The sequence below is a fragment of the Chrysemys picta genome, chromosome 2 (genome assembly GCF_011386835.1).
Source record: "Chrysemys picta bellii isolate R12L10 chromosome 2, ASM1138683v2, whole genome shotgun sequence".
Classification (NCBI taxonomy): domain Eukaryota; kingdom Metazoa; phylum Chordata; order Testudines; family Emydidae; genus Chrysemys; species Chrysemys picta.
Window position 1 is genome coordinate 106,703,149 of NC_088792.1, and position 27,598 is coordinate 106,730,746.

General features: G+C 44.3%; 1 protein-coding gene across 22 annotated transcripts in view; it reads left to right on the plus strand.

Moving 5' to 3' along the window:
* Positions 1 to 231: 231 nt before the first annotated feature.
* Positions 232 to 27,598, plus strand: part of VWC2 (von Willebrand factor C domain containing 2) — a 111,833-nt gene continuing 84,466 nt past the window's right edge. For 5 of the 22 annotated variants that reach the window (XR_010598443.1, XR_010598442.1, XM_065583917.1 and 2 more), the window contains exons 1-3: positions 2,055 to 2,190; positions 2,494 to 3,290; positions 13,170 to 13,299. Coding sequence is in view for 13 of the 22 variants with exons in the window: in XM_065583917.1 (XP_065439989.1) it covers positions 2,568 to 3,290; positions 13,170 to 13,299 (853 nt within the window). In the remaining 9 variants the exon portion in view is untranslated. Of the gene's footprint in view, positions 430 to 465; positions 1,230 to 2,051; positions 2,191 to 2,493; positions 3,291 to 13,169; positions 13,300 to 15,932; positions 16,205 to 27,598 lie in introns of those variants that run through there. The other 17 variants (XM_065583916.1, XM_005278546.5, XM_065583914.1 and 14 more) reach the window with 14 other exon arrangements.

Genomic DNA, 27,598 nt, shown 5'->3' on the forward strand with positions numbered 1-27,598 from the left:
TAAAAAGGAAGAAAATATAAATAAGGGAGAAGTGAAGGAGGGAAAGAACGAACTTGGCAAGGAAAGGAGAGAGGGCAGCCCTGATTCTGATCTTACTTGCATCAGTTTTACACCAGGGTAAGGGCTTGTTTACAACTGGAGTTACTCAGGCCTAACTGTACTCAGGAATAAGCGTGGCCATACCTGGAGTTATTCAGGAGTAGCGATTGCCCTTTAAATTCACACCCCACCATTCCCACTTCACTTGCAGCTGCAGACAAGCTCTACTGACTCCCCTGAGCTCGGTGGAGTTCCTCGCTTTGCCCCCCTGGGCTGGCGAAGAGAGGAGGCGGCCCGGGGAGAGTGGGGAAGGAAAAGGGGGCAAGCTGGAGCAGGAGTGCGAGCAATGGCAGGAGTTAATGGCAGGGAAGAGGCAAAGAGGACGGAACGGTAGGTTGAGGTAAAAGCCGAGGAGGGCGCGTGTGTGCAGGCGGGACTCGGGAGCTGAAGGGAGAGGCGCGAGTGAGCAGGGCGGGGTGGAGCCCGCTGCGGCCCCAGCAGACCGGCGTGCTGGTTGCGCACAGAGCTCTCGCTCGGACTCGGCAGCGGCGTTTCGCTTCTCACCTCTCTCGCCCGGGCTTTGCAGCCAGCCAGAAACTGCTGCCACAGCAGAGCCTCGGCGAGCGGCCGGGAGACGCCCCCGCGGAGAGAGCCCAGAGTCCCCGCAGAGGCGGGGTGGGGGGAGCCCCGGAGTCCAGCCAGGATGCGAGAGGAGTAGAGGGGGGCCGGGCCAGAGCAGCCCAGAAGGACTGTGCAGGTGCAGCCGGTGGCTGCGGTGCTTGTTCCCGGAGGAGGAGGGGGCAGCAGCAAGCTGATTTCCCCCCACACGCATACACGCACGCACCCCGTGTGGCCAGAGGATGGGAGCCAAGTTGGAGCTGCGGCTTCTCCTTGCCAGGAGCCGGCTGCTGGGTTGAAGCCGCGGTCTGCGGGGCTCATGCTCGTGTGCATGTAGGTGAAAGGGCGCTGCCCCCGCCCGCCTTTCCCCGCCCTCCCGAGCCTGAACTCCTGCCGGCTCGGCCCAGCCGGGGAAAGTTGGGACGACGAGGGAGGGCTGCTCGGGAGGGGAGAGCGGGGCGCTTGGCGGAGTGCAATGCCAGGCGGAGAAGGGGAGGGCTGGCTCTGAACTCCCAGGCACTGAGGCAGAGAGGTGGCTGCTGCTCCCGGGGCTGGAGAGGGGCTTAGCAAAGGTAGGTTGTGCTGGGATAGTCTGATCCTCATCAGCCCCCACTGTCTGCCTTCCATGGGAAAGTTTGAGCAGCCCCCTAGGAGGGGAGGGTGAATGCAGAACAGTTGTCTTGCAATTGTTTATCTCCTGCTCCATCTCTTCTCGGTTTCCTAGACACAGAGGTGGCTTTCTGCTATTCACTGACTTAGACATTATCTTGCTTTCCACAATAGCCACAGGAACCCCCAGAAACCAGGGTGTGTGTGTGTGTGTGTGTGGGGGGGGGGAATCAATTCTTCTTCTTTTTTAACCTTCCGGGTCAATAACAAACTGTATAGAAAGCAGACAGCAAAGTGCGATGTATGATATGCCTGCCCTGGTCTGTTTCTTCAGCCAGAACTGCGTGTGAGATAGGCTAAGAGGTGCATTTATTCTAGGGCTATTCATCTTCTGGAAATGTGGTGGTGGTGATGGTGGGTTTTTTTTCCAAAGGGCTTTGTGCAAAGGTAGCTCAAATGTTAATTTATACAGAAAGTTGGAAGACAATTGTAAAGGCTATTTATGTTTACGCAGTGTCTCACATTTTTTGTCCACCACATACAATTTTAATATGATATTTTTAATCAATGGCTGGGGTAGTTATGCTCTGTTAAACTCTGCTAAACATTAGGTTTAAATAAATCTCTGCTATAGAGACCTAAACTATTTTGCTTTGCTGTTGTAAAGCAGAGGAAGAAACAGGCAGCATATGCATACTGCAGGAAATTGCAAAGAGATCTATTTGGGCTCTGCTGGCTTTAATAACATGCTTGTACTTACTTTTTTTTAAAATCATGCTCACTAGCAGTTATTTTAAAACAACTCTTATCAGATTGAATAAAAGATTAATGAAAATCATCATGCATGAAGTCAGGAAATGGAAGTGAATGGTTGATGTTTGTTCTGGAGTCTGCTGTGATCTAAGGAGCTTCATTTGATTCTAGGTACATCCACTTTACAGCAGTCTTTTTGTTTAAAAACTGATTTATGCCAGCTCTTATTAGTTATACCTCGCCAAGTTTGTACAGCATTTTTAAGGATGTAAGAAGACAGGTCCCTGTCCCAAAGAACTTGCAATCTATAAAACAACATACAGGCAAAGTGTGGGGAGGAGGGATGCAGCACAAGAACTTTGTTTGTCTTTTGTATAAATTATCAAAGTTGCATGTTGTTTGAGATGTGGCATTGGTACAAATGCACGGTGAAAAACGTGTGAGCTGAAGTATTTCTAATTGTTCTCTTCCTAGGGACTGTGGATTTACGTAGTGATTCCCTCTGATGTGAATGCAGCATCTCTTGTCCCTCTGGGATGCCGTAGGTGATGCCCAGCTCTACTGCAATGGCAATTGGCGCTCTCTCTAGTTCTCTTCTTGTAACCTGCTGTCTCATGGTTGCTCTCTGTAGCTCCACCATACCTGTGCAAAAACTGGCCAAGGCTCCAGACAAACAGGAGATAAAAACAAGTCAGGAAAAGAGGGATCATACATCAACCAGGCCGGACAGTCAGAGTCAGACAGGCCCAGGGAAAATGAATGAACTTGGAAGGAATGGGCGGGAAGAGGGCACCAGAGATTGGAAGAGCAAAGGAAACAGAAATTATTCAAACAAAGAATCTTGGACTAGGCAAAAACAGGTTTGGAATAGTCAAGGAACAAGCAGTAAATCTGGGAACGTTCAAGCACAGGAGCAAAGGGATGGTGTTCCAGAGGAACCTCAGGCGGCTGAAGAATCATCCCTCCCAGAAGTTGTTGCTAGTACTACTCCTGAGCCTCCGGAGGAGTATGCCTATCCAGATTACCGTGGGAAAGGCTGTGTGGATGAGAGTGGCTTCGTTTATGCTATTGGGGAGAAGTTTACTCCAGGTCCCTCTGCTTGCCCCTGCCTTTGCACTGATGAGGGACCTCTGTGCATTCAACCTGAGTGCCCAAGACTCCATCCACGGTGTATTCATGTAGACACCAGTCAGTGCTGCCCACAGTGCAAAGAGAGGAAGAACTACTGTGAGTTCAGAGGAAAGACCTACCAGACACTAGAAGAATTCATGGTAAGGGCTTTTTTTATTTAAAAAAAAAAGGGGGGGGTGAGGGTTGTTCTGTGATCTTATGTTCTTGAAATGGTTTCTTAGAGAGGGATTTTTTTCTTTCTTGTTAATATTGCACCTGCGGCAATGTATAATTTTCCCTTTAAACACGACCTTTCCAGTTCAGTGAAACCATAACATTTTAAAAATGCGGGAGCTGATCTTTATTAATTCCTTTTGTATTTATAGTGTAAAAAAAATCACAATGAAGCCATTCAGTATTAATATGTATGTGCCCTGAGAGTTTCCACAGGATTTCCATGGCATTTTCAGCATTACATTTACTGTTCCCTTATTTTACAATGTTAACCATAAAACTTATCCTTTGTGAAACCTATTTGCCATTTGGGGCTGATTTCCATTGTTAATAGCCAGTTAATGACAGTAATGCATCCTTTAATCCATCTCTTTTTATTTATTTTATTTTATTTTATTTTTTTATTTTTTTGCCTGTTCAAACTGGGATGTCACAGTTGCGTAATAATTTTCTGTGGGTATGATTATGGACCTTGGTGTAATCAGAGTATGGGTCAGAGGACAGATTATGGCAGTGTTTAAATAGTCAATTTTTCTATCTAGTGGAATACTTTTATAGTGAAGCTTTTTTTTATTTTTAAACAGGAAACTTCACAATGGTGGAGGTTCATTATCATTGCAAATGCATCTTGTGTATTGAAACAGTGTTGGACTTATGGCCTGATTGTATAGTTACTTCCCCCCGCCCCTTATAAATTGATTTTCATTATAGCTGAGTTCTGTAAACAGGTACTGTTGTGCATGCACATTTGGGAGTGTGCATTTGCTAGATGAGGGCCTGAGCCAAAACCCAGATCTGAATGCTCCTGAACTTTTGGGAGTTGAGGATAATAAAGGGAATTAGAAATCCAGCCCAGAATTTTGCAGTTATGCCTGTTTCTTATATAATTTTCTCTCTCAAATATAATCTTTATGAAGGTTATAAATACACTGCTTGTCTCTTCTTTGGTGTCATCTGTGGTATTTGTGTAATCTTAGGAACTTATTTTTCTTTTGAATGCCTTTCCATATTTTTTCACCTTCTAAAAAAGTCAGAACGATTCTGATTTATTCTCTGAACAGAGCACTTTCTCCCTGCTATCTCTAGATGGCTATGCTCAGAACACTAGCACCGATCAAGGCATATGCCAGCAAACAGTAGGCTCATCTCCTCTCCTCCCTCCCCAAGGTCTTGAGTCTTGATACAGCAATTTATTCCTTTAAAAAGGGAAGAAATAATTTAAAATGTGGGTGGTTGGTGTGTCCTTTTATGGCCAGGTTCTGAAATCCTAACCGTTTCAGCACAGTACATTCAGAAGCAATGTCAAAATAATGTGCTTCCCTGCATATGTTGTCCCCAGGTTTCAACAGCTTAGTGTTAGAATTTTAATGTGTTCTTCATCCACAGCTTTCCAACCCCATCTATGTCTTCATTTAATGTAAGAATCTTGCATTACTGACTGTAGAGTAGCCTTAAAATGCAGTTAGGTTACTTCATTAAGTTCTGCGGGTGGTGGAAGAATAAAACCCATGGGCTCACTGCTGCCACACAACAATCATGCCTGATAGTTTTGGAAGTGTAATACTGGACAGTGCCCTTAGATCTTTTTCAGAACTATATTTCTTCTGTGTTTTCAGCTTTGTTTTACCCCATTCTGACTCTGGCAGTTCTAATGAAACCTTCCCATAATAAAGTGCCATTTTTCAATTATTCGTGCTCTCTGTTAGGATAAGTAATAAGTAGGATGAGTAGGGATATGCATGTGTTCAGGGTGGCTAAGGAAAATCACTAAAGCTATACAGCACTTTAATTGCAGCCTATATGTTTACTGACACTGCATAGCTGAGCCTCCACTCAGCCTATAATTTCATAGGTGCAAAACAGTAGGCACAGTTATTTTCATATACCATTGCAATTGATTAAGACTGAAGGGAAGTAACTTATATGTGCAATCAGATCACCACTAAATGCATGCACAATTGCAGATGGAAATAACTGCACCCAGTATTGGAATCCATTTTTATAACTGTAGTCACAACTGTCTTGTGGATGTTAAGTACAGCACTTTCTACCATTTGATTTAGATCAAGGAAGTATTTGTAAACAGGTAAGTCTATTCTCTCTGTATGCGTATGTTCCATTAATGGAAATGAATCACATATTCTGATGAAGAAAAACATATTGATTACATGAATTATGTGTATACATAAAAATGTGTATGCAGATTCACGTATGTGCATACACAAGTGTGTGTGTGTGTGTCTCTCTCTCTCTGTGTGCATCTATATATTGTATATAAATGGAGTTTGACATAAGTTTTTTATTTAAAAAGAAAATCGGGAGCGGGGGGAAAAACCCTCTCCCCAAGCTGTGGTAAAATCTGCTCCTGTGAAACTAGGAGTGGAGGGAGATACATCAATCTCTGCATACATATACTTTGCTTATATTTGTGTGTGTGGTAGTATCTGTTATATACTAGTGTTAGGAAGGAAAATGAATTTTATTGCAAACCAAAACTGGAAAAAACAAAACCCCAAAACTCAGAAGCCTAATAAAGATGTCTTCATCTACCACTTGCAGTATAGCTTTTTGTGGGACCATGCTGCAGTATGGCAAGTGTTTCAGCTTATAGACAGGGCCGGCTCCAGGGTTTTGGCCGCCCCAAGCAGCAAACAAAAAACAAACAAACAAAAAAGCCGCGATCGGGATCGCGATCTGCGGCGGCAATTCGGCGGGAGGTCCTTCGCTCCAAGCAGGCGTGAGGGACCGTCCGCCGAATTGCCGCCGAACTGCTGGACGTGTTGCCCCTCTCAGAAGTGGCCGCCCCAAGCTCCTGCTTGGTAAGCTGGTGCCTGGAGCCGGCCCTGCTTATAGAAAACTTTTAATGGGATTGGGAGCAAAAGTACCTTACAAAAGAACATAATCTCCCAACTGTGATTAAAATGGAAATCCTCAATGAAGATAGAATCATATTGGAATCTCTCTTTATTATTTGTATTCAAATTTTAAAGAAGCATTCCTGTGATCATTACTGGGCTTTATTACTTAGAGGCAAATTGGATACTTTGCAGTTACAGATTTTGCTTTGTTTATCACAACTTGTGTCCTGTCAAAGAACTTAATTTATGAACAACTCACTTGAAATTCTTGAAGACAACAAATCCAGATGGATTTCAAAGCATTTGTGGTGCTTTGAAGGCACAGAGAAATATAAAGAAGACTGATATATTAATGCTTGTCAGCCTAACCGTGTTCATGATCTCTTGGGGAGTATAACTGGAATGAAAATGTTACTAGAAATATCAACCCAAGAGTAAATGGATATAGTTTTATGGATTTTATTTATTTATTTATTTTACTTAGAATTTTCAGAGATGTAAGGAATGAAATATAGTCTTCTGGATTTTTTTTCTTTGAGTTATTTAATCCCTGTCTTGGTTAAAGTACAAATAGAGAACTTCCACTTTCTGTAAGCCAGGTGGGTTTTTTCCCCAAAGGCCAGAAAAAAATTGCCTAAAACAAAGTACTTTGGTATGCATGCTGGGCCAGATCCTCAACTTATGTTAATTGACATAGCTCCACTGACTTCAACTGAGCTATGACATTAAAGAGCTGTGGATCTGGCTTGCTTCCTGTATTATGCTAGAATTTTTCTTGCTCTTCTATTGGGGAACCCTTAACCTATCCACTTGTTTGCATACATATGTATGCAAACTTTTCTACTACATCTGTAGCTCCACAGAAAAACATTTATACACTTGTTCATAATCTTCCTTTAAACCCTCAAGAAGACAACTTCTTGCGATTTCCTATAGGTTTTATTAGGTCAGATTTATCTGTTTCTTACTGGTTCTTCTATAAGATCTGCTGTTGTGATATAGTTAATACTTAGCACTTCTGTAGTATTCTTCAAAAGAACTGGTGGCAGCCCCATCACATCAGCCATTAGAACCTATGCTGAAGTAAGAGTTCATCCGTTAGAGGGGAGAGGAAAATGGAAGCGGCACAAATGGGCCTTCTCCAGTTCTGACTTATGATTCCCTGCTAATTACATGGTGTCATACCAACTCATTTCCTTGCTAGACTATCTCTTATACATTGATCCTTATTAATATTACTTTTTTGGCCTTTTTTAGGCATTGGCTTTCTATAGTTTTAACCACACCTTGCCTATATTGAAAAAAGAAGCAGCAACATTTGGTCCAAAGATATGCAAATAAGGGCTCCCTGGGCATTTCTATATAAGGGACAGAGCTAATGCTGCTTTAACAACTATTCTGCTTTACTTCTACTGAAAATGTACTTGACTTCTACTCTTGAAAATATTACAAACCAGAATAGAAAGAAATACTTATGTGCTCATTTTACTGCGTTGACTTAAAGGACTACATTGTACAACTCTTATTCACGTTGGAGAGCTTGTATGAGTAAGAGTTATCCCATAGACTACAACAGACTCTGCAAGTGCTCACCAACGTGAATGTTTGCCCAATGAAGGCCAAAGTGAAGAAACTGTTGTGGCTGGAAAAACAGGATGCCTTAGCATCAGATTCTTATCCTGGTTACACTGTGTAATTGTGGAGATACTACACTGAGGTCAGTGGATTTCCTCCAGATATACATTTGGTGTAACTGAAATGAGAATTTGTCTCTGTACGAAATCTCTTCCTGATCACCAAAGTGCAAGGTGCTTCTAATTAGCAAGTTGCAGTAAAATATGTACCAGAGATCACATTTTGTAGATGTAGGAAATATATGTGGTGGCATATCCAGGGAAGAATATACGACTCATCCGAGGATAAAAACAGAACAAAACAATGTCCGAGGGATGACAGTGCTTATTAAAGGATCATTGTAAATATTTCTTTGCAATAACCTGCTATATATTACATGCAAAAAAGTGTTCATGACCTACTACTTGGACATCTGTTTATCTAGAGCGTTCGGTTTCTGAAAGGTATGATCTTCAAAAGCACATCATATTTGAGGGAAATGCATCTTTATGAACACTTACATGTGTTCAGACTTTAAATCAGGATTGTTTCTTTCCACAGTGCCGTTAATATTTTGTTTATAGATTCATAGATTCTAGGACTGGAAGGGACCTCGAGAGGTCATCGAGTCCAGTCCCCTGCCCGCATGGCAGGACCAAATACTGTCTAGACCATCCCTGATAGACATTTATCTAACCTACTCTTAAATATCTCCAGAAACCTCCCTAGGCAATTTATTCCAGTGTTTAACCACCCTGACAGTTAGGAACTTTTTCCTAATGTCCACCCTAGACCTCCCTTGCTGCAGTTTAAACCCATTGCTTCTTGTTCCATCCTTAGAGGCTAAGGTGAACAAGTTTTTCTCCCTCCTCCTTATGACACCCTTTTAGATAGCAGTTTTCAGGTATCATGTCCCCTCTCAGTCTTCTCTTTTCCAAACTAAACAAACCCAATTCTTTCAGCCTTCCTTCATAGGTCATGTTCTCAAGACCTTTAATCATTCTTGTTGCTCTTCTCTGGACCCTTTCCAATTTCTCCACATCTTTCTTGAAATGCGGTGCCCAGAACTGGACACAATACTCCAGCTGTGGCCTAACCAGAGCAGAGTAGAGTGGAAGAATGACTTCTCGTGTGTTGCTCACAACACACCTGTTAATACATCCCAGAATCGTGTTTGCTTTTTTTGCAACAGCATCACACTGTTGACTCATATTTAGCTTGTGGTCCACTATAACCCCTAGATCCCTTTCTGCCGTACTCCTTCCTAGACAGTCTCTTCCCATTCTGTACGTGTGAAACTGATTTTTTCTTCCTAAGTGGAGCACTTTGCATTGGTCTTTGTTAAACTTCATCCTGTTTAACTCAGACCATTTCTCCAATTTGTCCAGATCATTTTGAATTATGACCGTGTCCTCCAAAGCAGTTGCAATCCCTCCCAGTTTGATATCATCCGCAAACTTAATAAGCGTACTTTCTATGCCAATATCTAAGTCGTTGATGAAGATATTGAACAGAGCCGGTCCCAAAACAGACCCCTGCGGTACCCCACTCGTTATGCCTTTCCAGCAGGATTGGGAACCATTAATAACAACTCTCTGAGTACGGTTATCCAGCCAGTTATGCACCCATCTTATAGTAGCCATTTTGTTAAATGGCTTCATGTTCTGGGCAGTCTGTGCTTTGTTGAAGGCAAATGGTTCTGTCAAAGTTGAAATTCCAGTAAATAAGCTGCTGAATTAAAAGATGTTTTAATTTTATAAGTCTGAATAAATGTTCTTCCTAACGTATTTTTTTTTTTCAATCTTGATTGCTGCTTCATCGCATCAGATTCAAGGATATAAAAAGTGATGTGCAGCCAGCTTTTATCATAGTATATGGAATACTTAAATGAGTATACCCTCTTCTTGCTGTTGATCTTGTCAAGCTGTCAGAGAGAACAGGGCTAAATTCACCACTTATTTAAATGTACCCAAATATTGTGAAGTCTATGGAATTGTGCCAACTTAGGCTCTTGGTGAATTTAACCCGAAGACTTGATTTCTTGATGAAGTTTTATCTAAGATCTTAAAAGCAAACCATATATGTTGTACCTTAGCATGTAAAGTGGGAGATAGATCTCCAGATAAAAATAACTACAGAAGAATGGTTTCTTAGTAGTGAACTGTAAGCTTCAAAATATTCAGAATTCAGGTTTCACTTGGATAAACACCCATAATTTCAGATGCTCATCCAGAGTTTGTCAAATACCTGAATCTCTTGATTCTATACATTGGTCTGGAAATAGCCTCTTCCTCTTCTGCTATAGCTAGGGCCCTACCATATTCACAGCCATGAAAAACGCGTCCCCTCCCCCCCCGCCCCCCCCCCCCAATCAAATCTGGTCTTTTGTGTGCTTTTACCCTCTACTATACAGATTTCACAGGGGAGGCCAGTGTTTCTCAAATTGGGGGGTCCTGACCCAAAAGGGAGTTGTGGGGAGTGAGGGAGGAAGGTTGCAAGGTTATTTTAGGGGGGTTCATGGTATTGCCACCCTTAGTTCTGCGCAGCCTTTGGAGCTGGGCGGCTGGAGAGAGGCCACTGCTGACTGAGGGCCCAGCTCTGCAGGCATCAGTGCAGAAGTAAAGGTGGCAATATGATACCATGATATTCTTACTTCTGCTCTGCTGCTGGCAGTGGCTCTGCCTTCAGAGCTGGGCTCCCAGCCAGCAGCAGCTGCCAGCTCTGAAGGCAGCACCACCAGCAGCAGCAGCAGCACAGAAATAAGGATAGCAGGACCACAACCCTTACTACAATAACCTTGCGACCTGACCCCCACCCCCAACTCCTTTTTGGGTCAGAACCTCTACAATTACAACACTCTGAAATTTCAGATTTAAATAGCTGAAGTCATGAAATTTACTGTTTTTAAAATCCTGTTACTGTGAAACTGACCAAAATGGGCCATGAATTTGGTAGGGCCCTAGCTATAGTGCCATAGATGTGCATGGCACTTTATAAACAATTTGAAGACGGAGGCCTTGCCCCAAAGAGCTTATAACAAAGACGTGCATTATGTGGCTTTGTTGTGCATTTTGTAGCTACATGATTTTTTTAAGCTATAGTAGATTTTATAGGGAAGAGCACTAGAAGAGGACGGCTAGCTGTGGAAGTCTAACTGAACCAAATTAAATGTAAGGGAGGAGGGCAAAGTGGAGAGGGAGAGCATGAAAAGAGGGTCTGACACATGAGGAAAAAGAGAGGAAGAGGTTAGTGAATGGAGAAATTGGTGGCAGAGCATAGAATATAGGTGTATAGGAGGAGACAAGGGCATTGATGTAACCAGGGGTAGCACTGTACCGAGATTTGAAAGTGAGGAAGAGGGGAGGGAGAGAGAGAGAGAAGCAGAAAATGTGGAGGGATTCAGGCAGAAGTAGCAGTGAGTATGGAAGATAACATTGGATATGACAGATTGAGTAAGAAGTAAGGAAGCAAGGGAGAAGGATGGTTCTGTAGTCCAGATAGAAGAATGCTGACACAAATGAGAGTTGGGGTAGAGTGGAAGGTCTGGCTCTTGGGGATTTTTAGTGGAGTAAGTGAGAACCTTATTTGAGGGAGGAATCAAAGATGACCCCAAAGGAGCAAGCCTGAGTGATCCTCTAGTGAGCACAGACTTCCTTAAGATTTCTGGCAATTCCACTTTGAGTGTCGACAGAGATCTGGTGAGAACAGCCTGTTTGACAGTGTGTTGGTGCTTCTGTTTCACTGGGATCTGGAATTAAATGGCATGGAGAGAAGGAGGCAGAACCTTATGTGAGCACTTCAGAACCTCAAGTTCATTTCTAGAAATGTTGGGTTTGGAAGATTCATAGATTCTAGGACTGGAAGGGACCTCGAGAGGTCATAGAGTCCAGTCCCCTGCCCTCATGGCAGGACCAAATACTGTCTAGACCATCCCTGATAGACATTTATCTAACCTACTCTTAAATATCTCCAGAGGTGGAGATTCCACAACCTCCCTAGGCAATTTATTCCAGTGTTTAACCACCCTGACAGTTAGGAACTTTTTCCTAATGTCCAACCTAAACCTCCCTTGCTGCAGTTTAAGCCCATTGCTTCTTGTTCTATCCTTAGAGGCTAAGGTGAACAAGTTTTCTCCCTCCTCCTTATGACACCCTTTTAGATAGCAGTTTTCAGGTATCATGTCCCCTCTCAGTCTTCTCTTTTCCAAACTAAACAAACCCAATTCTTTCAGCCTTCCTTCATAGGTCATGTTCTCAAGACCTTTAATCGTTCTTGTTGCTCTTCTCTGGACCCTCTCCAATTTCTCCACATCTTTCTTGAAATGCGGTGCCCAGAACTGGTCTTAAACATGGGGGAGGGGAGGATGTCACTGGAAACAGTGTTCTAACACATTTTCTTCCCTGAAATCTGCTGTGTGTACCAGTGCCATTATGGGTACAGCAGTAGTAATCACACCCTCAACAGAGGGGAGAGACCAGCATTATGAAATAGCCCCTGTGCCCCTCCCTGTTTTTTTTTTCCCTGAAGGGTTCAGGTGCACTTAAGAGACATGAGGATGAGGTGTGTGTGTGGGGGGGAACAGGACAAGGGAGCATTCTGTTAAATTGTGGGGGGTGTTTTACATATCCAGGAAATAAGAATCACATGCACGTCCAACTGTTCCTAATTAGGGGCTTGCTCCTGCTCCATTTAAATCAATGTGAGTTTCACTGGGAGTAGGGTCAAGCCCTAAGAGAAACAGTATTTGTTTCAGTAATTATCGTTTTTCCACTGTCCCCTCTAAACCAAAGCATGACCTTATTTTTATTCCTCTCAAAATCTTCCTACATGTAAATTTTCAAATATTGGTAGTTATAGAAAATACCAGTTGGTTTTCACAAGAAATTGAGAATTTTTTTTTTTTCATTTTTTGTTCTGAATTTCCTGTGGAAAAATATTGAGGTTTTGATTTTTTTCATCAGAAAATGAAAAATTTAGTCATAAAGCCATTTTAAATCAAAATTAATTTTAGTATAATAAAAGACCAGCTCTAGACTATCCCCACATCAATCCTTGGAGTCAAGAGGAATGTCTTCCAACTTTTACTTAATGGTCTCACATGACTCTCTTCCTCAGAACCTTTTGCTTTGCTCAATTTGGAGCATAGATTCAGAATAGTGCCTAGGGCTAGCATGGTTGCTGCCCTAAATTGAGACTGCAGCAGCCCTACTTTTGTCTGAATAGCTGTGGAAGACAGGATGCATGTAAAAGAGACAGAGGCAAAGAAAGGCATTATGCTGCCTGGGAGAGAATATTGAATGGATGAATTAAAAAATGAATGGATTTGTGTTTCAGGTTTCCCCATGTGAGAGATGCCGTTGCGAAGCCAATGGTGAAGTGCTGTGCACAGTGTCTGCTTGTCCTCAGACTGAATGTGTGGATCCAGTGTATGAGCCAGATCAATGCTGCCCCATCTGCAAAAATGGTAGGTAACTAATGCAACATCCAGATGGTTTTCTTTCTCAGAGAGCTACCAGTTGCTCAAATTTCTTTGAATGAAAGTTGATTGTCCAAGCAAATGTGCAGAAATATAAGAAAGCTCTGTTGTGTTGAAGGGAATGTTTTCCTTGATCTGGATAGATTTTTATAATGATCCACAAAGATTTTGTTGCCCGAGAATCATGTGTGGCATCAACACCAGTCTCTGGTTGTGTGTTCTGCATATGTTCATTGTGGATGTGACTTGTGTGCCATATCAAGTCTAGGCCCTTGATTCTTCCCAACTGTAATGCCCAGTGGCTGAGGCAGGTTAGGCAGCAGTCCTGAGTTCTAGTCAATGGTGCATGAGTGGTTGGGTAGCCGGCTGGTCAATCCGTATTGCAGGCAGTCCAGAGCAGTGGTCTGAGTTTGCACAGGGGTCAGTAGCTGGCGGATCCAATCCAAGGGGCTGGGTCAGTTTGTTGGGGAGGCAGGATCAGGCGAGACAGCAGGGCAACAAGGTAGGGTCAGTAGGAACAGCAAGGCAGTCTAGGCAGCAGGCAACAGCCTGTTGCTCAGTCAGCTTCCTCTTCCAATTGGGGCCTTTGTATAGTCCAGGCACCCAGTGAGAATGCTGTCTGTCCATCCAATCTGGGCCTGGGGTGTGGCTGCGGTAGGCCTTTAGCATTAGAGCTGTTGGTCAGGCACCGCTGTTCAGCGCATCGTCTAAGGATGCTCCCTAAGGATTAGTGGCAATATTGGGGTCCTGACACCAACTTTCCATTATTGAGAGGTAGAACTTACTTTTATTTTACCTTCATGTTTCTTCCCTTGGAGAGAGGGTTTTTTTTTTCCTCCTGAGGCAATCAAATGTACCTTGTTGAGCTCATTTAATTTTCATAACTAAATGAATTAAACTTCCATGTTTAATTGAATATTCTTTGTAACTAAAGTGGGTAGAAAGTCTCTACTCCCAGCAAGGCTTGCATTAGATCAAAGTCTTGATCTATTTAGAAGAAGAAATTATGAGATATTCCAGTTCACCATTTATAAAAAAAAGAAATAACTTCTTATTAATAAAAATGAATACTGCAGTATCAAATGAAACTATATTTAAAATGAGAAAAGCATTTAAAATTATTCAGATAATTTTGCAGTCCTATGTTATTTCTGTATAATATATAGGGCCATTATATTAGCTAAAACAAACTAATGCAAACTGTGCAAAAGCTAGATGGAGAGAGACTGTATAGAACTCTCTTAAGTTACGTCTACACTGCACACTTCTTTTGGCACTGCTAAGAGTACATAGATTGAATGCACCCCTAGCCTGGGTATAAATAGCAGTGTAGATGATGAGGCACTGCTTAGGTGAATAGCACAAAGATGCATCTGAACCTGTGGGTATGTACCCCACACGGCTCACTACTCACCCAAGCAGTGCCTCCCCATCTACGCTGCTAGTTTAAGCAGTGTGGGGTCCCACTGCTGAGTCTTTCCCTCCACCCAGAAAGATTCCATCCGCAGTGACTCTGGCAGCAGGGAAAGGCTCGAGCAGCTCCTTCCTAGGTGTCGACCACTGTCCAAGACAGGATACAGGACCTGAGAGTGTGACACATTAGTTTAAGAATGACGGGAGACACACCCATAGGGGTATTTGCTTTCAGTATCTGCTGTATTGTTTGTAGCTCCTAGCACAGACTGGTGGTGGCAGGGAGGAAGCCTGTCCCAGGGTAAGTCTACACAGCAGCTGGGAGATGTGATTCCCAGCATGGCTAGACATACACGCACTAGCTCTGCTATTTTTAATGCGTTAGCTCCAGCAGAGTGGCTGGAGTGGCACAGGCAGCGGCTCAGCATATGCCAGAGTACGTACCCAGAGAGTTGGGTGGGATTGATCTTGGATAGCTAGTCCAAGTGGCTGCCTGTGCTGCTTCAGGTGCACTGCTATTTTTAATGCACTAGCATGAGCAGAGCCAGCACACATGTGTCTCCCCAAGCTGGGAATCTCACTTCCCAGCTGCTGTGTAAATATACTCTCTGAGGGTTTGGGTTAGAAGAGCAATACACTACATACACACCATCCTTTCCAATGGATTTCCCAGGAGGCATTAATGCAGCTCTAAGCAGCAGTAAAACTCCCGCGTGATGACTTTTTCCCCCTCAGACAAAACGGTAGTGCAAAGTGGTGGGTACCTACCAACGATAGCTTGACTGTGAATGAGCCAGGAGGAGGAACTGGGGCAGGGTCTGGCTCTCTGAATGGATTCCCTGAGACCAGCAGATTTCCTGACACGCTTGGTTAGAGGATTGAACACCCTGCCCCAAAAGAGCAGACCTCTGTACTCATAAGCCTCCCTCCCCTCAGAGAGGGTGGTGCTCAGAAAGTGCACATAAGGAACCAGGCTGAGTTTCTAACTGAGCTATCCCCTCCTGTAAGAAAGGGTGATGGGAGCCCTATGATCCTGAACATAGACTGTTTCTCTGTAATTGTAATCACATGTGCCTTGTATAGTCTAGTGTAGAGACCGGTGACACTGACATAATTTCAGACAAAAATTGCTGGAGATGTTGGTTTCCAATGAGCTGTTCTGACATTAACAGGAGCAATCAGAAACTGAGAATATTTTTCCTTTTTAGGTTTTAGACAAGGAAAAAATGCTATTAACCATAACAAAAACAAGACAGTTCGTGAGAGGCTTAGCTTTTCTGGTTCAGTGAAGAAGTTCATAAAGAAGCTCCTCTGTATGGAATTTGGTTTTAAAAATATCAGGCTCCTTGCTGTCAAAGCAGGGATGTAGCTGTTTAGGAGTATGGCACCTGCACAGTTTGAAATTGTTTGCCTTCGCAGGCAGAGAAGGAATATCGGTGAATGTTTTAAATTAATGTCTGGGCAAACTGATCAGCTAGGAAAGCTTACCCTGCCTCATCAGTCATATGCAAGCCTGGTGATACAAATTCACTGTGGATATGCATCACAATATTTCATGGCAAAGTTGCTCACAATAGGATTGTCATCACATCACCTCGCTGACCCAGAAGACCCTAGCTGAGCACATGGGAAAGGCCATCCATGCAACCTGGGAGGAGAGAGAAGACCAGCTGAATGTGGAAGCAGCTATTATGGAGTACCCTACAGCAGAAGGCCATAGAGGAGCGAGCAGGCTAGTTTCATACAACCCACTCCATAAGAGACTTGTGCTCTCATTCCCTGTCCTTGAAGTGAGTACAGGAGGAAGAGATTAGATTTGGGTTCTGGAAATTTCCTGATCTTTGTGGCAAACAGCAAAATCCAAACTCAAACTTACCTTGGTTTTCCTGGCACTCAGTGATACACAGCAGTTCCCCAACCCTCCCTGGCTAGAGAGCTCACTGTCAGTGCAACAAGAGACAGAGACATGCCCTTTGCAAATAAGACCATGTACACAGGTATGGGACTAATGAGTGTGGAGAATGGTTAGTGAACGCATGACCTACATGGAGATGAGCAAATTCAGTCTGTACTCAGGCCGGTGCAACTACTAGGCAAACTAGGGGGCCGCCGAGGGTGCCAAGATTTGAGGGCACCAAAAAGCGGTGCCCAAAATGTCTGGGATGCTCACCCAGTGCCGGCTAAATGTGTAACCCTCTTCCTGCCGCTGTGCGAGGGGCAGGGCCGGCTCTAGGACTTTTGCCGCCCCAAGCAAAAAAAATTTTGGCCGCCCCCCCCCTGTTTTTTTCTTACCCTGGCTCCGCCTCAACTCCGCCCCTTCCCCCAAATCCCCAGCCCTGCCTCCTCTCCCCCCAGGCTCTCAAGCCTAGGAGGGAGGGAGGGGGAGGAGAAGCGGCGCGCGCGCCGCGGCCACTCAGTCTCCTCCTCCCTCCCAGGCTCTCAAGCCTGGGAGGGTGAGCAGCGGCGTGCAAATCAGCTGTTTCGCGCGCCATGGCCGCTCGGGATCTCGCCCTCCCTCCCAGGTTTGAGAGCCTGGGAGGGAGGGCAAGCAGCGGTGCGCGAGCGGCAGCAGCAGCGGAGGTGAGCTAGGGCGGCCGGGGCACATTTTTAGGGGTGGCATTCTGGCGCCAGCCATGCCGCCCCTAAAAATGTGCCACCCCAAGCACCAGCTTGTTTTGCTGGTGCCAAGAGCCGGCCCTGGCGAGGGGGCGCTGTGGCTTTGATAAGCTCCGGCTGGCTGGGAAGTGATGTCATTCCTCCTCTGGCCGCCGGGGGCGCTGCGCTGCTCCCTGCTGCTCTGGCCCTTCCCCAGGGCCCTGCCCCAGCCCCACTCCCCTGAGCTCTGCAGCAGGGCCACGCTGCCGGTGAGTGCTGGGGGGTGGTTCCCCCCTGCCCTGCAAGCCAGCCATGCCCCCCCACAGAAGCCTGGGGCCCCCCTGCTCCCTCCCCCCCGGAGGCCTGGAGCACCACCCACCCCCCGTGGGGGAGGGCTACGTAGGGCCTCAGAATATCTAGGGACGGCCCTGGTACCCGCCACCCTGCCCACAGCCAGCCCCTGCTGCATCCCCCTGCCCAATGCCAGCCCCATACCCCGTCTCCAGCCAGCCCCTGCTGCACCTCCCCTCCGCCCTGCCCGCAGCCAGCCAGCCCTGCACCCCCCCCGTCTCCAGCCAACCCCTGTCGCACCCCCCTGCCTGAAGCCAGCCAGCCCCACATCCTGTCAGGTTATTCATTTATTTTCATTAAATATGTAGACTAAATATTGAAATTAATAAATTTTCAAGCCGAATGTGTATGTATTCTAATGAACAATGCCACATTATGCAGTATTCATTTTTGAAAGTTTATAATAAGCGATGCTCCCTGGGGAGGTGGGGCTGGGGGGCACAAGGTGGAAGTTTTGCCTAGGGCACAAAATATCCTTGCACCGGCCCTGTCTGTACTTCTGCAGGAATATGGAACACTGCACATGGGATGGGGAGTCCTGCCATGTTCTAGCACCATCTTGGCACGCTATCAAATAAGAGACAGGTGACTTTACATTTGGTAAATTTAACTGTTCACATACGCACAAGTACAGCTGGTGCATTGAACGTGACGAGAAAAGTGAATGGAAAATCTGCTAAATAGCTAAGAATAAACGTCTTATCTTAAGTCTCTCTCTACCAGTCAAGAAGGAAATTGGGTATTTTGATATCTGGGAACATTTGGATGTAGGTAAATAATAATGCTTTTTCTTATGGAAAGGAAAAGGCATAAAGAGCAGCTCTGCTCTGAACAGCAATCACAATATGTAAAAATGGTACCTTCTTACTCAAAGGTTCTGCTCCCCGTGTGCACTGAGGTCTATCTTATTGGTTTAGTGTCCAAAATAAGTTTCGCTGCTTTTTGTTTCTATTAGCCCTACGGAGACATCATGGCTGAGAGCGAGAGAGCTGTGTTTTTTCCTTCTTGTGCATCAACAGAATTAGTGCATGGTGGGTGAGGTAATATCTTTTATTGGAACAGTTTCTGTTGGTGAGAGAAATGAGCTTTCAAGCGACACCGAGCTCTTCCTCGGGTCTGAGAAAGGTACTCAGTGTCACAGCTAAATACAAAGTTGAACAGAAACTTTAGTGTAAGTAGTTACAACGTATTCTAAGGGACCATTCAAGGTAAAGTGGCCCATTAACTCCCTCTAGTCATAGCCCAAAAGGGGCATTAGAGGGTTACAGATTGTTGCAATAAACCATAAATCCACAATGTTTAGTGTCTAGCATGGTTATGAATTTAAGCTCCCAGGCTCGTCTTTTGAAATTGTTGTGCAGGTTTCCTTTGAGGATGAGGAGTGATAGGTGAGATATAGAATGATCACTTTATGAAAAGAATTAATGTACTAAGTTCCACTTGCAAGGCAGTCAATAACTCTAGGCATAATTTGGTCATCTGCACCTTTAACAAAAATAGTGAAGCAAAAAGAAAGAGATCACCTCCTACGAGATGGTACTAGACTGCCTGAGCTCAGGGTTGGCAGTTGTGGGGGCAGGAAGAGTAATCCTCTTTATTTACAAACTGAATACATTTTTTCTGGAAGTCACTGAGACACAATAAACAGGAAAATTCAGGATACTTTTCAGACAACTTATAGGTAGGGAGTAAAGGTTAAATATGGCAAATACATAGCTTTCGATGAATAATTCAACTAGGTCAAGTTTACACTGATTGGTATGGAAAAATAACACCAGGGAAGTGCAATTTCTTGTGAAAATCCTCTGCAGATCCTTGACCAAGATAATGGACCAATCTCAAAGAATCTATCTCAGATTTTACACAGGACCTTGCACGTGCTGGGACGGGACTTGTGGAGTTATAGGGAAAGCTGAGTTACCAGAGAATCTGGACAGTTTTTGTATATATTATGATTGCATCTATGTACACAGTCAAATCAAGCATGTTAATTTAAGTGTCTTAGCCATTCAGTAGCTCAGGGAAGGGTGTTGTGCAAGTCCATGAGGGAACCAGGCAATCCTTGCCGTTGGATGCAGCCTGCAAGTATGTGAGCTACATCTTCTAATTGGCCACAACAGCAAAGGTGGGAGTGACAGAGGCCTCACTTATGGTCATCAGCAGCACATCTGGTCACTCCACATCTGAAGTGATTGTGCTTTACCCAAAAGTGGTGTGGAAAATCGAAACCAGGGTTCTGGACTGTTGGATCTGTCACAAGATAGTCATTGGCTGTGTTTGAATCTTGTTCTTGCCACCTGGAGGTGATGTTGAGGTTCCTTACGGGAATTGTCCAAATGGAGTGCCTTGAGCTGAGGAGGTGGCTTGGTGGATTAAACACCTCTCTAAGCAGGGATAGATATGGCATGTCTTGCACCTTAAGGAGCAGATTCTCCATGGTGACTTGTTGCCTAATATCAGGAGAGTTGATGTTGGTCAGAACTGGCGGCCAGGCCAAGTTAATTGGTCTCAGGGTACCTGCTATACTCATGAGTTTGTTCAGCTGAGTATCGACTAGTCCTATGTGAAAAGAGTTGAACTGCATCGGGGGTGGGGGGTGATATTCTGCTACAAAATAGCACAAGGCAAGCCCAGAGTTTCTCAATGTCTGCTCATTGGCTCCCCAGGAAGAACCAGCTAGTTTGCTGATCAGACTTTCTCTTACTTCTTTGTTTTCAATGAGGTCTTGATAAGATGCTCCTTAAAATTCAAGGTATGATCCAGTGTAACACCTAGATACACAGGCTTTGGGTTGTGGCTCAGCCTGTGTCTATTCAGGAAGCGGGGATCTGTTTGTTGGCCTTTGTACAGCATAGATGGAAATGTCTTTTATTCTAGGTTTAAGTATCTATCTTTTGCAACAGCAAGCCTCTCTTTCATGTCAGCATTCAGGACTTCTTCTAGATGTCTGAAATCCTAGTCCTGTACTGTCAGACAGATGATGTCTGCATGGATAAAATGCCTGGCAGTGGTGTTGGGAAGGTCACTTGTGAAGAGATTGTGAAGTGTTGGTGCTAGAATTGAGCCCTCGTGTAACCTGTTTTGGAGCCTCCAGGAGCGTATGTATGTATGTATGTATTTATTTATTTATTTATTTTTCTGGCTGAGTGAAACTTGAAACCGGCGGCCTGTCAGCAAGAGTTCCACAGCCATGACAACCCACTTGAGTAGGCCCAATGACCGTTTGTAAAGTAGGCCCATTTGCCAGGCTGTGTCATACGCAGCAGTAAGATCTAGCAATTACTCCTGTCTTCTGTCTGGTGTGGAAGCCATTCTCGATATAGTTGTTGAGAGCCAGCTCTTGATCACAGGGAGTGCAATTAGGTCTGAAACCTGCTAGATATATACTCAGGAAGTTGTCAACAGTAGGGGAGGTTCTTTGAGGGATAAGACTTCCAAGTAATTTGTGTACAGAGTTTGGCAAAGAGATGGGGCAGTAACTTGTTGGAAATCTGTGATCTTTCTCAAGTTTTTGGCAAGGGTATTACTTTTGTGCTGTGCCAAATCTTAGGTATTTTATTCTCCTGGATAACTCTAGATAGAGAGATGGCTTAACCATTATCTGCTAGGTTTTTTCCCCCAACTTCTTCAGGAATTTGGGGGAGGTATTGTCAAGCTCACAATATTTTACCTATTTTCATTGTTTTGATCACCCTTTCTGTTTCATCTTCAGTGAAAGGCTGGAAGTCTTATTTGGTTTCATATACACACTGTTTGTATTGCTGCCATTTTGTCTTCACCTCTCCTTCAAACTTTTTTGAAGGAGAGGTTGTTTTTGCAATATTTATCAGGTGGGCAGCAATGCTGTTTGGAGAAAATGGGTAATGGTGCTCTGGTGGAAGTTTCTGAGCCGTACCAAGTTTTCAGATTTGTGCTCAGACTTTGCAGCTGGATCTTGACATGTTTAGTTGTACAGGGACCTGCTCTCATCTTTTTCTTCTAGAAGCATACAAGCGGTTTAAAAGCTGTCTGGATCGTTACTTGCTGGAGGGGTTCTGCATGCTCCTCATCTATACAGGGAATGTAGCTTTTATAACAGCCTATTGGAATTGACTCAACGGAGCTTTATAAATGGTTTTTGTGTGCTGCACGTGAGCTCTCTCAGTAGAGATGGTGTGTGGGATACAAGTAATGGGATACAAGCAGTCAGTGAACTGTGTAAAGGCTAGGCCAGTTTGCTTTCCGATTGTTCCAGCGAGGGTTTTCATTGGAGCTCACAATAGGTATGGGTATGTTATCTTTGGTGAGGATCAGAGGATGTTGTCTACCTGAGAAGTTTTTCAATACACTGTTTATAGCTTGAAGTGTATAATTGCCTGTGCTGATGGAGCTCAGGAGAGTAATCTTCCTTTCAAAATGAAAAGTACACCCATTGTTTTGGGTCATGGGTGAGGTGAAGATAATGAAGTGAGGCCCAGTCCAAAAGATCAACTCCATTTTGATCTGACTTGCTCTAGATGGTGTGGTGGCTATTAAAATTTCCAATACAGATGGCAGGGTATTGGAGCTTTGGGAGAATATTTGGGTTAGGCCAGGATTGGGTATGGAGCTTGGATGCATTTGCCACTCTGAAATAATCAAATCTCACAATATCATAGAGGTCTGAATTAGGTGGGAGTGGTTCCATACCAGTAAGATCTGCTCTAACATAGGTAGTATGTGCATATTTGCTATGCAGAGAGTAACTCAAAAGATCATAATATTTGATGTTAATGCAGCTAGTAGAAAGGGAGTCAACGTGTCTCCTGAAAGCACAGATGTAATCTCCCATGTTTGGAAGGTAGCAACTGGAAAAAGGGAGCATTTAGCAGCTGAGACCTTCAATGTTGCTCATGGTTAAGATCCCTGACATGGCTTGAGAGACCATGCTGGCCAAGATCTGAAAGATTTGCAGCTTTGGCTATCAGGTATTCAACAAGAATGTAGCTGCACTGTACCCCCAACAGTTCAATAAAATTGATTACTATAATGCCAAGTTTTACTGGATTAATTAAAGAAGCCTGGGACACTTCAGGCAGCTGATAAATTAGTCTGACTACACTAAAGTATAAAGACCTGATTCTTTATCTCATTTTATTTTTACACTGCCGTAACTCCATTGACTTCAGTAGACTTACTCCTTATTTCTGGCAGTATTAGATCAGAATCCAACAGACACATTTCTGGAATACAATTCGGCCATTTAGAAAAACAGAATAACTAGCACAGAATTCCCTTTTCACTAGAAAAGGGATGGGCATTTGTTACTACTTGTGGCTGGTTTGTGTTTTGTCTTTTTTCTTTTTTTTTTCTTCAATGTTGCAAAGTGAATTATCTTTTTATCATTGAATTAGCTTGGTTGTCTGTTTCACATTTATTGTCAATACAAGTACTCTAATAGGCATCTCCATAAATGTGTCTCTCACTTGAAAGGTTGCTACTCCAATTAAGTTAATGGAGAGCCTGGTGCCTATGTCGGTAGGACTTCAATTAAATCAGTACCCCAAATGGAGGCAGGGGAAAAAAAAGGATAAATTGTAAGATCCAAAGACATTTCTTTCTAAGACTCCCCAGAGATTTTCTTCCTTACTATAGCTAAGGCAGCATCCAAAACAAAGTGCAGTTAATACCTGTCTCCTAGATCTCAGCCAGCAGATAGCTGATGGAGGCTGGCAGCTCTGTTGCCTCCTGCATCAGCAATCATCTCCATAGCATGAGGGAGGAGCGAGGGCATGGCATGGAAGAGCAGACCTCTACATGTCCTGTCCTCCATAAGGTCTCTTAGGAAACTTATGCCAGTGTATTTATAGTCTACACTACATTATATTCTGTGACAGGCTGGGTCACAGAAACCCTCTTGGGACTGCCACCTGATGTGCTGGGACTACTTCTGTGCCCATTTTCCCTGGCAGCTTGGGACTTCAGTACCTTGCCTGGTTGTACCAGACACGCTTGCCTGCTACAAACCCAGACCCAGGTCTGAACCACGTCCCCCAAAAGCTGCAGGCTTAACTGAAAACAGCTTAAGAAGTGCTCCTGTCTCCAGCACCCAGATACCCAGTTCCCAATGGGGTCCAAACCCCAAATAAATACATTTTACTCTCTATAAAGCTTATAGAGAATGAACTCATAAATTGTTCGCCCTCTATAACACTGATAGAGAGAGATGCACAGCTGTTTTCTCCCCCAGGAATTAATTACTTGCTCTGGGTTAATTAATAAGTAAAACATGATTTTATTAAATATAAAAAGTAAAATTTAAGTGGTTTCAAGTAATAACAGACTGAACAAAGTAAGTTACCAAGCAAAATAAAATAAAACACATAAGTCTAAGCCAAATGCAGGTGTAAATCACCCTCAGAGATGTTCCAATAAGCTTCTTTGACAGACTAGACTCCTTCCTAGTCTGGGTCCAGCAATCACTCACACCTCTGTAGTTACTGTCATTTGTTCCAGTTTCTTTCAGGCATCTCTTTGGGGTAGAGAGGTTATCTTTTGAGCCAGCTGAACACAAAATGGAGGGGCTTTCAGGGCCTTTTATATCCTCTCTTGTGCAACATCACAGCCACAAGATGGGGTCTCTAGCCACCTGGGCAAGTCACATGTGTATGAATGATTGAGCTTTTTGCAGGCTGATGCCATTGTTTACATGTTAGTTTGAATGTTCCCAGGAAAGCTCAGATGTGGATTGGCGTCTCCCAAAGTCCATTGTTAGTTAAGCACACCCAATTACTTGAATGACCCCTTCACACTATGTTGACCAAATCTGTTTTATGTGCTTCCTACAACAAACACTTTAAATTCAAGCATAGAGCCAACACTCATAACTCCAGATATCAAAATCATACATGCATACAAATAGGATGAATATATTCATCCTATCATAACCTTTGCAAAGATGTTACATGGCATATCTAGCTTAAAACATATTCCACTTATGTCATATTTACACTTATAAGCCTATTTCTATAAAGCATTAGGGGGTGCAACCAGTGATGAGCTCCCAAAATCCTAAGAACCGGTTCCCTACCGGGTCCTTGGAGGCACTTCGGCGGCAGGGGGAATCTTCACTTGCTCCGGGTTTTCGGTGGCATTTTGGCGGCAGGTCCTTCACCCGGAGTGAGTGAAGGACCCACCGCCGAAGACCCGGTAGGGAACCGCACGGTGAATACAAGCCCCACGTGCCTGTCTCTCCCTAAGCCCCTGGCCCTTTAAATTGCCACCAGAGCCCCACTTCTGGAGCCCTGGGGTAGCGGCAGCGGGGCTCTGGTGGCTATTTAAAAAGTCTGTTGCTCCCGCTGCTTCTACCGCCCCGGCCCTTTAAATAGCCCCCAGAACCCTGGGGTAGCAGGGGGCTCCAGCTGCCTCTGCCGCCCCGTCCTTTAAATAGCCACAGGATCCCCGCTGCTTCCCCAGGGCTCCGGCAGCTATTTAAAGGACCAGGGTGGTAGAAGCAGGGGAGCCCCGTGCCCTTTAAATAGCCCCCAGAGCCCTGGGGTAGCAGGGCGCTCCATGGGCTCTTTAAAGGGCCGGGGCTCCAGCTGCCTCTGCCGCCCTGGTCCTTTAAATAGCCACAGGATCCCCGCTGCTTCCCCAGGGCTCCGGCGGCTCTGCAAGAGGGGTGGGGAAGTGGGGGGAGGGGCCAGGGGAGCCTCCCCAGCTGGGAGCTCAGGCGGGCCAGACAGGACGGTCCCGCAGGCTGGATGTGGCCCGCAGACCTGCCCCTTTAGGAACCGGTTCTACACCGGCTTCTAAATTTAGCAACCGGTTCTTGCGAACCAGTGTGAACTGGCTCCAGCTCACCACAGGGTGCAATGTCACATATTCATTTACAGGGAAATCGATTGGCAAACTTCAAAAGAATCAGTTTGGATAAGGACCACAAAGTTTGGAAACTTATCCAGAACTTAGCCAAATTATCCAATCACTTTGGGCTCTAATGCATTACAGAGATGAAGAAAATTAAATTTTTTGACACTGGGAAACCAAATTGATTTCAGTAGGGGTTCTGCTGTGGATAGACAGCAGTATATGGCCCTAAGGATATAACATCTTGTCTTTCTGTTCATGCATACAAGGACAATTGGAACAGCTACAGTAGTGTTTAATATTTAAAGTGGAACTTTTATAGTTGAATGGGAGGAGGGGAATGTAAAATATTCTATTAAAACATAAAAAGCAGTTTCTTCATAGGTTTTTCAGAACTGTCTTTGCCATATTTTCTTATTAGTTATTTCTGCCCAGGCTAAGTTTCCCCCCCCCCCCCCCACCATACAAACTATTTTCTGTTTCTGTTTAATACTGCAGTGAAGTCATAAGACTTACTCTGCAGCATCACAATCATTTTCATGGCACCTTTCTATGTCACAAACAGAGCCCTATGACTTCACGGTGTGCTTAAACAGAAAAAGATGCTGGAATGTGAGAGCTTATTTCAACATAGCACTTGAATAGCAGCAAGAGGAATAGAGAATTGTATAGTGAACAGAACTGCCCTACTGTGTGTCAAAACCTATATTGATAACAGATATTGTAGTTTATCGTTTGAAGCAGAAATACTTGAATTTTATCCCTACCACTGCTCTGAGGCACCAAATGACCCAGTGCACACTGAAGTGACAGTGTTGATGTCCTTGGTGATATTAATTATAAAGTAAATTATTTACTCAGCCTTCAACTGTAGTTGCATGCCTCCCAGACTACCCAGCAATGGAGGCTGCTCCCAATTCAGATTGGGACATACCTGTTTGCAAACTGCCATATAATGTTGTAATAGGAAATAAATTGCTGCTTAGTTTCTTTCCCTGTCAACTCCACATCTTCTATGGAGCTGGAGAAGGTTTGTTTTTTGTTTACCTTTTTAAAAGGTGTATATATAACTTTGTTAAAACTATGAATATTGATAATGGTGGTTTAGGTGTATTGTACTTAAAAACACTTTTTTAAACATAACTCTTCTCACTTTACTGTTTTGTGCATTTCCCAGTTTTCTGAATGGGCACCAGATGGTTGGATTGGTATAGCATGTGAAGTACACAGGCGCCCCAGGGTCTGAGCCGGGCTCAAGCCGCTCGGCCAGGGAGCCGGACTGGGCCGCTCCTCCTCGTGCCCCCCCCGCCCCCAGCTTACCTGCTGCCTGCCTCCCTGTTTCATGCTTCCCATGAACATTTGATTCGCGGGAAGCAGGGGAGGGGGAGGAGCAGGCGGGCGGAGCGTTCGGGGAGGGGGCGGAGTTGGGGTGGGGCTGGGGCAGGGAAGGGGGTGGAGTTGGGGTGGGTGGGGGTCCTTGGAGTGTCCTCTTTTTGTTGTTTTAAAAAATGGTAACCCTATGGTTAGGAGTGTGCTTTTTTGTTTTGTTTTTTTAAAGTCACAATCTTTGTTAATGTATCCTACCTCTAATAACACACTTCCTGTCCATTCCTATTGCTTAAGTGGTGCATCATGGGAACTTCCTTACCCTCTCTGACATCAGAGTGAGACAGGTGATATTCCTGTACAGTCTCCACCAGCTGGAGACTCAAATGCTTGCTTATTTGAAAAACTATGACTTCATATTAAATCTACTCCTCATACTTGGTTGTAAGCATACCTCACCTTGTGAACTTTTGGATTGCTGCCCTAGGTATAATCCTCTGTGCAGCTGTGATTTTTATATTTAAAATTTGTATATTTAAAGCAATTCCTTAGCTTCACTTGTACCTTTATCAAAATGAAGAATTTCCAAGGAAGTAGGGCTATGCTTAGTTTTCCGAACATTTAAAAAAACCAAAACCAAATACTATGAAGATTATGCTTTCGAGTAGGAAAACACATAGCACTGTGTGCCTAACTTCTTGCTGTACAAGGCTATTTAAACTTGCAGCTCAGTGGTGTTTCTCCCCCCAAAAACATCACTCTTCCAAGCATGCTA